At 40.9% G+C, this 11,350-nt stretch overlaps 1 protein-coding gene and 1 long non-coding RNA gene across 2 annotated transcripts; both read right to left on the reverse strand.

Annotated features, from left to right (window-relative positions):
* Positions 1–840: 840 nt before the first annotated feature.
* On the reverse strand, positions 841–1,625 carry LOC137917890 (uncharacterized). Its single transcript, XR_011106680.1, has 3 exons — positions 1,535–1,625; positions 1,339–1,440; positions 841–1,040 (listed from the first exon to the last, which is right to left on the reverse strand). It is a non-coding gene; the product is annotated as an uncharacterized lncRNA (long non-coding RNA).
* A 1,847-nt stretch (positions 1,626–3,472) lies between these two features.
* Positions 3,473–7,741, reverse strand: LOC137892997 (creatine kinase U-type, mitochondrial-like). Its single transcript, XM_068738423.1, has 10 exons — positions 7,676–7,741; positions 6,696–6,864; positions 6,278–6,476; positions 6,107–6,202; positions 5,804–6,025; positions 5,599–5,684; positions 5,044–5,167; positions 4,701–4,835; positions 4,447–4,572; positions 3,473–3,680 (listed from the first exon to the last, which is right to left on the reverse strand). The coding sequence occupies exons 2-10, from the start codon at positions 6,836–6,838 to the stop codon at positions 3,564–3,566; spliced, it is 1,248 nt and encodes a 415-aa protein (XP_068594524.1). The 5' UTR covers positions 6,839–6,864; positions 7,676–7,741; the 3' UTR covers positions 3,473–3,563.
* Positions 7,742–11,350: the final 3,609 nt, after the last annotated feature.

The raw sequence follows: 11,350 nt of genomic DNA on the forward strand, positions 1-11,350 counted from the left end.
GACAAATACTTATCTTATTTATACATTGTTAATTCATTGCTTTGCATTTGTAGAGATCAATCAACCTCTAAGTTAACATCTGCAGCTTACCCCATCATTAATTACATAAGCCTTTTGCACACATTGCCTGAATGTGACTTCTTTATACACATAGTTCTGCAGTACTCCATACGCCCAGTTTGTAAAGTTTTATACGAGCAATAAGGATATGAAATATCTTCTCACATTTATCAGTTTGATACTGTTTTGTTATCTCACACATGATTCAATAAGATAAATTTACACTAACTGAAGGGGATCATAAATAATGCACAATAGTTATTTTATGTGTGAATATGAGTTATATGATTTTGGTACTCATATTTGTTGTCATTATATTTGAAAGAGTCTAGTTGATCAAACATTTGTTGATGACCAGTCCTAATCTCATTGTGTTCCTAATCTCATTGTGTAACCACTGAGCAAGGACAATAAAGGCTTTCTATTCTATTCGATTCGATTCGTACTCTTTCTTATCCTGCCCTCTACTGCCTGATGTTATTAACTGCACACATGACCTGTATTTCCCCCAAAAGCGTAAATCCATCTTTTCCTGGTTATAGAAATGAAGTTTACCTGTATAAATATAATATTTGTATATGTTTTTTTTTTTATGAAAAAAATGATTCGATTTTAGGAACAACAAATTTTTAATTTGAATAGATGCTGAACATAAATGTAGGGGGGGTAAATTCTAATAGCTCCTGTAAAGACCTCCAAATATAATGTATATCAAAACTTAACTCTGCCTCAAAAGATTGACACTAAGCTTCACCCAGTTTTTTTTTTTTTTTGGACCATCAAAGCACCGGATGAGATTATTCAAAAGCTTCAAAGGAAAATAGTAATTACAGCTACAGGGGCCAGAATGAGAGGGACAAACAGTCCAGTGTGTTTTGCTCCATTACACAGGTCTCCAGAACAGCATCGAACACCATTAGAGTAAATGTTATTACACACGTCACTTCTCATGCATTCTTTGGTGATCATGTTTTCAGCAACTGCAACAGAGAGACAAAGAGAAGAATGAAACGTTACGAGCGTGATTATGACATATTGATGTACTTTTAGCTCCGGCATCCAACACATCATAAGTTAATTAAGGAGGTTCTATAAGTTAACTCATCACCCTCGGTGACAAGCCGAGCCTAAAAACTAAGCTCTGCTGCTGTAATAAATATTTCAAAAATCACATAATAAATTCATTGAAAATTATGTTTATAATGACATATATGTAATAACGAAACATATATATTGTATTTGTATTGGCTTTGTATTGTGCTAGTGAACTGAACTTACCAATAGAGGTTGAGCAGCGGTCAAAATGGTGAGGGCAATTCCATATCTGAGTGCAGGTGCCGGGGTTCACCCCCCAGCAGGTGAAACACTTCAACCCACACACTGAAGACAAAGGAGGATGCAGAATATTCACATGGACCAAGAACAAGTCCACTTCTGTGCATTCCATCATGATGAAATGTTTTATTAATCTTACCTCCTGGCAGCAAGGTACAGATGAACAACAAAGATACACACAGCCTCATCTTAACTCTTCCCTCGGTAGCGCGCTGAGAACAGATCACTTGCCACAACGCTGATATCAAATGGGCATTTTCCCCACTTCCTTGTCTGTTTTATAGCCTCAGAACATCAGTTTACTGGCACAAAATTAATCTTTGGACTGTTCTGATTATATGGGGAGTGTCTACCCGGAATTCTAATCTTTAATGTTAATCATCTATTATACATGACTGTAGTCGCACCATTTTAATCCATCTTTCAAAGGAATTCCAGCACCAATAAGAGTTTACTTAACCTGTGTTGAAACTCCATGGAGTATTTATCCGCTCATTGTTCCACGCAAACACTTGACTGAAGCTGCCACACCTGGAGACATCATTGTGTTGCTGACGTGCATTCATGCTGCTGACACAGTGAAAACAGTTTAGCGCTATAATTGGTTATGTGTAAAATATGTCCTGCCTTTTATTCTAGCCTGAGAATCCAGTTTAGTGTTCATCTTATGAATTCGAGCTTCCTTCCCTGTAATTGTAGCGTTAATTATTCACGCTCACACAGGTTCCAAGCTCTTTACGCACATCTCTAATAGTATTAATAGATCTACGTCATTAATCCACCGCTAGAAACGGATGGGCGGCTCAGATAGACTCTACGCAACAGGATTTAAAAGGACCCATCACCCAGATAATTATAGCAGTAATTGCTTGTGCCCGGATGCCTTTATTTATGAAGTACAACCTCATCACCCAAGCATATAAAATTAGATGAATCTAGCAATGTTATAGTGCTAAGTGGCCACCTCTTTGTGACCTGTCTGGTGTCTGCCAGTAATCGGCTTGGCCTGTTACTACTGAGCTAAAGTCTTTGCTGGAAGCAGGTGAGGTCTGGACATTTGGGAGCTAATGGAAGTGGCATGCTGTCCGACAGAGCTTCATCTTATTAAGCATGGCAGTCTGCCAGGGGCTGAGAACAACCTCTCTGTCTGACTGACAGAAGCGAGGGGTGAAGCCTGAGTCAGTCTCAGGTGGTTTCTTTTCCGTGTGACCTAATTTAGCTGTTTCATTATCTTGTTCCGTATCTGTTTACTGGTCAATTTAGTGATAGGCAACTCTTTCCCGTCAAATGTTCTGGAGTTGTTGTGTTTCCTGATATTTCCAAGTGCTTTTACAGTTATTAAATAGGATTTGGTATTTTTATTCACAAGCAGAAATGGAAGTATCGTCCACTTCAGTGAAATTAGTCAAACCATAGAAGACTGTAACAGAACACAATTACGCAAGTTGAAGCCTTTATATATAGAAATTCTTCTGTGACCAGTATGTTTTACAACAATAAGGCTGTGAAGGTCTTGACAGACTTTGCTTTTGCCCACCATGAGATGTTTCTGGGGTGACACCTTGCCAACGAGGCAGATTTTTATAGGCCATCAGTTGAGACTAAATTTCCACTGACAAGATGCAGGACTGCTTTCGATTGACTGATAGATTTCAGCCGGTGTCTTGGCTTTCTATGCCTTTTTGCCCCTCCATTTCTTCATGTGCTGAATACCTTTATACATCTCTCAATATGTTGTATTACATATAACATAATTTATGGACATCTATGGGCTGTTACTGACAGGGTGAAAATATTATATCAAGAGCACCTTATGCCACATGTAATAGAAAAAAGAAAAGTTCCTGCAATATTTAGCAGACATTGAAAAGCATTCCACATATTTCTTTATGTGGTAACTGCAACTGTAAAATGGAATAGAAACTCTGAGATGCAGTGGAATATAAAAAGAAAGCTGCACTTATAGTAACTACTGCTCTAAAGTAAATGAATGTTGTTGCTCCTCTCAGCAAATACCTGCCAATAACTCAACGCAATTCATCAAGAAGCTTTATTAAAATATGGAATTTATGTACATGTCAGTTATAGCAGTTCTGTACATGACATAAATATATTGTAAGATCTAGATTTCAGCCACCAGCGTTGTTGACGCCCATCAGAGCTGATGTTCACTTCCTGAAGTGAGAGATGGGGGCGGGGATCTTGATGTCTTGTCCCTTTTCCAACCTCTTCTCACTTTCAATCAGGTAGTTTACTCCATCGATGACTAACTGTACCAGCTCCACCTGTGGATACATGGCATGTCAACGTGATCATTTTGTGCATTGTTGCATTGCTTTTGGATCATATGCTCCTATAATTAGCTGCATCGGAGGATTTCCAGTAAATGTCACAGTTTTATTGATGTTATAACTTCGGTGATTAATTACTTCTGAAGATCAAAGGTGTGCAGCAGCTTTTCTTGAAATACAGTAGTATTCTCTATTCTAGTTTATATTATGATCCAGGTAATGAGGAAACATGTCCTAACTCGTGCCTGAGTAGTTTAACAACGGCCACATTTATTAAGCTGGCATATAGGTGAGAATCAACCCCCTCTGTCTGTGTACATAAAGTTAAGATTCAGCTTGTCTCTCTGTTGCATGTTGTCTACTAATTGGTTGGGGCTGGAATTCAGACATGTTCAGACTTCTATGCATCCTTTCAGGCTGGACCTTCTCTGCTTGGGTGTAATTGGTCGACTCCATCCACAGCCATAACCCTGACCTTAATCATCCGTAACCTTTAACAGGAGGCCTTGTTGGGGGCCTTTATCTCAGCCCGAGTGTGGAACATGAATGGCTCAGCCCAGGAAAGAGAAGTCTTTTAACCTCAGAAGGCACATCCCTGCCCGGATTACAGATTAAAGAACAGCAGGGGGTTTGGTTATTCACAGCCCACACCTGTCGAGATGTCTGCCTCCTCCGTCTGACTCGGCCACTTTTCTTTTTTTTTGCCTGCTGCTCCTTTCTGCTTTTACCTCAGAGGTCACCTCCTTCTTAAAGTTTTTACCTCTGACTTGCCCAGGCGGTCGAGATTGGAGATGTCAACGATATCACCAGTGGAATCCGTGTCGACGCCTCCTGTGCCTCTCTTTTGTAGCCTCAAGTTTTCCAGGAGCTTTTTGAAGCGAGGATCCTGAATCATAATGTCACATACAATAAATATATATTTTAAAGCATGGCAACTGATGATGATGATGAATATATTTATTAGATAGAACTAAGGGGAAGGAGCTGTCACTGCTGGTGCTTTTAATGCATTACCCTGCTGAGGTTTGGCAGGCGAATGTGCACCCCGGCCCTGAGCCCAGTGCCGAGGTTCGAGGGACAGGTGAGGATGTAGCCCAGATGCTCGTTCCACATGAACTCCCAGCCTCTCTCCTGAATCAGATGCTCCACCTGAACACACAAAGACAATTGTATCAAACAACTGCTTACATTTTAGCAGTTATGGATCCTTTATTTTGGATGTAACATTTTGTTCAGTATCATCAGTTTTGATTTAATCACTTAAGATAAAATTATGGACACAATCAGTCTATTGGGAAACTACTGAACTTGTTTTAAATAACTGGTAAATGGCGGTATACTAAAATGATGTGGATACCTGATTCAGACCTCTGCAGAACCTTTCAAACACTCTCTTCATGTTTCCTCCTTTCTCCATGGATATGATCCTTGTGTGGTCCTCCTCATTGATCCAGATTAAAAAGTTCTTCTCGTTGTTGTGCCTGAGACCATCAACACCGCTTACCGGTAATTCAACTCAATACAGGGTAATGATCATGTTAATGCAGCTCTGACACAGTTAAATCATTTTGAAAGTAAATCTTGGTCAAATATGGGAAGAGGAGGAGATTGGAACAACACTATTTCGTTAGTAACTCGTTAGAGTTATGGCCAAAAAGGAAGAAGAGTGCATCAGAAAAGAGGTTTGCATTTGTTTGAACAGTGTGAAAGGGATTATTAAATGATTAATTCATCCAAACAAAGATATAGTGACCTTTAGGCTTTAGTCTGGAGGAGTTTCGTGTGTTAACACACAATAAACCTTTTGGAAGAATTTGAATTACTACAAAACGTATGAAAAACTGACTGACTTGTAATTTAAAGTGAGTCTAATTGATGGCATTATTCCACATATAATTTCTTGTGGCCTTACCAGATCCCACGAGCATCAGGCCAGTCTCTGGCCATCCCAGCAGCCGTGAGCAGAGGTGACACGGGTTTATCAAAGAGGAAGTGGTCCTGATTGGCCAGTAAATAGACAAAAGAGAGAAAAGGGGGTCAGATCCAAATATCTTTACGAAAGTACAATAATGATTACTGAATAGAGTTTGGGTTTGGGAAGGGGATTATGCACTAACATCAATCAGCACTTGTTGCTCTTTGTCAGACATCTCTCCCAGGCTGTAGTGACGACCGGCCAGGTCTCCCTTCAAGCCGGACAGAGCCATCACAACCACACGCTCTACCTCACGGCGCTCCGACCGCGTACAGGCGGGAGGAAGACTCAGACCACGGATGCTACGGCCAGTGCGGATGCGAGTCGACAACACGTACTGCTCATCGAACATTCCTGAGGTGATCTGAGGGAGAGTGTTAGTGTGTGAAAGAGTGGACGGCTGGACAAAGTGCCGCTCACAAGACTAAGGAGGTAGGAGTGAAACCTTGGAAGCATCCAGGTCTGTGGGGTGCTTCATCACCCGAGGGTCATACCCGTTGTGTCTATCCTTGATCACAGGGTTAAAGAGCTCAGCAAACACCTGTTGGGAAAGATCAAACACGTTTTAATGATTTAAGAACCACATGCACATAAAACTCAATGCAAACATTCCAACCTCATAGCTCTCCTCGTCTCCAGCCACCATCCCCACAGTCTTGATGAAGGGGTGTCCAGGGTTGTCCACCCCGGTCTGGATGCATTGGTCCAAGGTCCAGTTGTTGGGGGTTGTCTTGTCCCTCAGCTGTGCGTAAATGCTTGGCGTCAGGGCCTTCGCCATGCAGTTGCTGTGCTTCCTCAGATCAGGGAAATCTGCACTGTAAAAAAAATAAAATGTCAGCATATGTGTTGGATTAACGACTTTCAGTTTGAGTAGCACTGCTGGTTTAGTCTATTGTAAAATGTACACATTGTACATCACTCTTAATCAATATGTACTTTGGTTAGGTTCCTTGCAATTTTGCCATACATGAAAACACATTTCAAAGGTGCTTTTGCAAGGACATTCAATGTCATTTGTAGACATTGACATGTACCTGGATGGGTAGAGCCTCTTCCTCTCGACTGCAGCAGTGCTGTCACTGAGGAAATATCCCGTTGCCAGAGCCCCAGCTCCAAGGCTGGCCAACATCACTGCTGCTTTACGACCAGAGATCAAATGGGTGAAATGGATCGCCATGGTTAAGTAATCTGGATCTTTACCTGCTGAGACGTCAAAGGACAAAATAATACGTTTTATTTATCAAATGCAAGTCAGACATAAAGTGCAAACGTACAGTTACATTTTTTCTTTTTTAAACAAACAACCAAATGAACACCCACCCACCCCCCAATATAGTAGACTAGAGATAAACAAGTATGAACAATACTCGTACACGTGATAATAATAACAGTGGTAATCTCAAAAGCAAACAAACAAGGATAAAAAACAAAAACAAAAAACTGAAAAAATAAATAAAAAAAATACATTATACATACATTCACACAAGTGTCAGTATCTGATTATGTAAACAAGACGACTCCGAATAGCTGCCTATGTTAAGCCCTTAAACAAAGGGAATAGTCGTGAGAAAGAGTGAAATAAAGCGCGACACAGCTTTGTCGTTCACTGTTTCTTTTGAATCTTTACATCAACATCATAACACATACAGAACTCACTGGTAATTAATTAACATTGCATCAGCATTACCTGCTTTCATACATTATCCTACTCAAATCATTCCATTAAGCATCATATACAATATACATTTAACCCATTGCTTACGGCCACACAGACAATTAAATAATAAATTATTATTTATCTTATCTTGCAGTATTAATGACGGTAGCTAGCTTACATGGTGAATCAAATGGCGGGAACAGTGTAATATGGGCGCGGTCTAAAGCGTTTACATCGTCTCCCGTCATAAGTACATTTTCAGCAATTCTAACAAAACGAAATGTATAATTACTTTCAGTGAACATCCCCATAACACAGAGTAAACTACTGCCAACGTGCTTTGTGTACATTCGTTACCTTAAACAAAGGGAATAGTCGTGAGAAAGAGTGAAATAAAGCGCGACACAGCTTTGTCGTTCACTGTTTCTTTTGAATCAGGAAGAGAGCGCGCGCCTCCCCCTACCTAGACCCTGAGGCATTTCTAACCGATTACCGAACAATCGATCTATCTAATGTTTTGACTGCGCAGTCTCCCTCGACCTAAACCCTGAGGCATTACCAACAGATCACTGAACAATTGATCCAATGCCCCGACTCCGCGTCCGTCCCCTCAGTCAGCTGACTGCAGAACCCCGCCCAACGCTGAAAAACATAAACAACCACAACAACATAAAACACTTCCAACCATATACCTGAGAGTCAGAACAGACATCCCGCCAGGACATTATTGTTTTTGTTTCGGTGACATAATCACCGGTCACACCTACTCCTTGGTCAGTCAAGCAGATTTGTTGTGCCACAGTGTCTGAATAATTCTTGAAAGAGGGGCAGTTATCTGCCACTGGCAGACTAGCACAGGAGGGCAGGTTCAGACAAGACCACATACAAGGGCCCTACAGAGAAACCTCCCCAGCCGGCAGTTTATGACAAAAAGGAGAGGCCACACATAGTCTCCATATTTACAAAAGATTTAATGAAATTATTCAACTCTGCGTATCAGTGTGCGTGCAGCGTTGAATGTGTGTGGATGCGTGTGTTGATCAGTTAAAGTTTAACTGATGTTTAACCTGTTAAACACATGTTCTGAGATGGGATGAGGGGGTGTGTCCCCGTCCAGCTGGGGCTGCGGAGAGAGAGAGAGAGAGAGCGAGAGAGAGAGAGAGCGGAACAGAACTGCAGAGATATGCCAGCGATGGAGGAAAAGCTGGGCTTCATTTGACAGCTTATGTTCTCCAGAACGTTACAGAACACTCGTTCACATCCAATGGACTCTGTCAGGCCCAGTCCGCCGCGGTTCTGCTCGAATCGGTCCCGCAATTTGACCATGAATACGCGCGGTCGCTGCTCGTGTTTGGAGGCTTCTCGGTAAATTCTTCATGTCGCAATATCCCGTCCGAGTCCAGACATCGTCAGAAGTTGAGAAAAGAAGGCAGGAAAAGCAGAAAACACGGGTTCTTGCTTGATGTCCAGACATCCAGACAGCCAGCGCTTCCGTGTATACAAGCCCGTCTCGAACGAGCGGATCAGCTGATGAGTGCGCTGAATCACTCACTGGTCTCCTATCGGCTGGAGGCCGTATTACACATGGCCTCATTCTGCAGTATTTTAATGCCGCTGAGCACAAGAACACGTGACGCACTAATTGTATTATTAAAAATAAAAAAATCATAAAATATACAATATAATATCACTGATGTTATATTATATATTATATGATTTTTATATTATTTTTAATAATACAAATACATGATTTTTATATGATTTTATATGATGACAGGTGAGGCTGTGCCTCACCTGCCTCCACTGACTGCACGTCACTGACTGTCCTCCCCAGCCTTCTTAGCCGCTCTTGCTGCCTTGGACATTTCGCTAACGTGCTCAAGGTTCTAATGTTATCAATTCTAATCTCGCTGGATTGAAATACTGAGGGAAAAGTAGTAATTTAAAATTATTGCTGCGGGACAGAGACAACGCTGCCTTCACATGCTCACCAAACCGGAAGTCCCAGTCATTAATCTTAATTAGATTGTTGTTCAATCACTTGCAGTGAAAGAAATACTTATTTCAGGATCTCCTACCTTTATTCTTTTTAGTTTGTTTGTTTGTTTTTAAAACAAAACCAGTGGAAGCCAATCTCGATCGCTGCTGTCACAGGGAAAGTGTCTAACATATGAATGCTGGAAAACACAGACAGAAAACAGCTGCAAGACCAAGAACTGGGAGGCACGGAAGGAGAGCTCGTCACTCACCTGAGGTCTGTTTGAAGAGTGTGTTTGTACGTTCCACAGCTCAGTCCAGAGAGGCTCAAACAGGAGAGTGAGAGCAGATGGAGGAAGAGAGATGGGGGGGGGTAGGCGGGGAGCAATATAACGACAGGCTGAGGATTAGCCTCTGAATGGGCAACGGGCAGAAAATCCGCTTTCTACTGTCAGTCATCATGTCTGGTCACCTCCACACACACACACATCATATCATCATAAAAATAGTCATATAAAACATTTCAGTGTCCAAAGTCGAGTGACTCATATTTCAGCCACAGAGTACTCTGTATTACACAAATTTGTTTATGTCTAGCTACAAGTATCACACTTGAATATACAAACTTATTTTCTTTAGCACAGCATCCTGGGCATCTTAGAAACAAAAATATTGAGTTTAAATTTCTATTGAGCATTTTTTTCATAGGCCCAAATAGTCTGCTCCAATTGTGACTCAAGGTCACTTTATCTCTCTACAGTATCATCAGCCCTATTCAGTGCCAAGAGAGATAAATGTTTACAGTCTGTTACTGGCACCTTTTATCAGCACTAAAACTGAGCGCACATCCCACACCACTGAATACTTGGCATATTGTATTGACAATATTTTGCACAATGACTAAATAACCTTGCAAAGCCTTTCACACCAAGTCTGGAACTCACTTGGTTTTCAAAAGTCTTCCAGCATCCTAGAATATATGAATGAATTAGAACTCTGAGTTAAGTTAGATCAAGACCCATCCTCAGATTGTTTTTCATCAAGATCCATCCAGCATTTTTTCCGTAATCCTGCAAACAAACAAACAAATAAAACAAGAAAACACTGTCAAAACATAACCTTCTTGCCGGAGTTAATAATTGATCACAGGTAAAGTCCACAAGACTTTAGTGGTGATAAAAGAGGCAATGCATTCCTGAACACAGGGTGGCAGGAAAGCCTCTGTTACATGGTTCGTTATTGTGGAGGCTTTGGTGTCATTTACAGCAACACTGTCAAGACAGAGGGTGTCGGCAGCATTTAATCAAGTGATTAGTGAGCGAAGAATCAAGGGGATGGCTAACAAACAGTTGCATGGAGGACTCAGTTTACAAATGTCTTGTCTGTAACCCTACTTTATGACCTTATAATGTTATAACTACTCTTACTAATGTGTAATATACAGATTAAATAGACTTGTCACATATCTATTATCATGAACAAATACAAATACTCACTTAGGTCTGCATTTCATTCCTTTAGGGAATTTGGACAGAGAAAGTGAGGGGTAGACATGCAGCTAAGAACCGTGAGCTGGAATTTCACTTCCATACATTAGACTTCGACTTCAGCAGCATATCAAATGTCTGCAAAACTAAACAGTGCTGCAACTGTGAACTGACCTCAGACATATCTACCGTGTTTTACTGTGAGATTGTGCTCCAGAGCTGGAAGAGGAATCAAACCTTGAGATACACAATATTAATGAAATTACCACACTGTTCAAGGAGCACATAAGGCATGTTCAATTTATTTCCCATGCATACACATGTGAAAAATGCAACAAACACACAAAGGAAATATTACAATACAAAACCTGCATGTTAAATAGACAGCCAGGAATACAGATGCAGTGCAAAGTACAGGTTTTTCAAAAGCAAAGCCTAAAACCATTTCCTCCGTTTAATCTGGAACTCAACGGTTTTATGAGGAATGTTCTGCATAATTTTCACAACTGCTACTGCATAACAACAGTTTGTTTTTCAGATGGCCTAGCCACAAGATTATGCATGACTT

The sequence above is a fragment of the Brachionichthys hirsutus genome, chromosome 4 (assembly GCF_040956055.1).
Source record: "Brachionichthys hirsutus isolate HB-005 chromosome 4, CSIRO-AGI_Bhir_v1, whole genome shotgun sequence".
NCBI lineage: Eukaryota > Metazoa > Chordata > Actinopteri > Lophiiformes > Brachionichthyidae > Brachionichthys > Brachionichthys hirsutus.

What these genes read in the sequence shown, in the direction of transcription:
- LOC137892997 (XM_068738423.1), bottom strand. Translation starts at nt 6,838, where the DNA reads ATGGCGATCCATTTCACCCATTTGATCTCTGGTCGTAAAGCAGCAGTG. An exon ending in CAGACCTGGATGCTTCCAAG is followed by an intron (nt 6,026 to 6,106) that starts GTTTCACTCCTA and finishes ACTCTCCCTCAG; the next exon opens with ATCACCTCAGGAATGTTCGA. An exon ending in TCTGCAGAGGTCTGAATCAG is followed by an intron (nt 4,836 to 5,043) that starts GTATCCACATCA and finishes TTGTGTGTTCAG; the next exon opens with GTGGAGCATCTGATTCAGGA.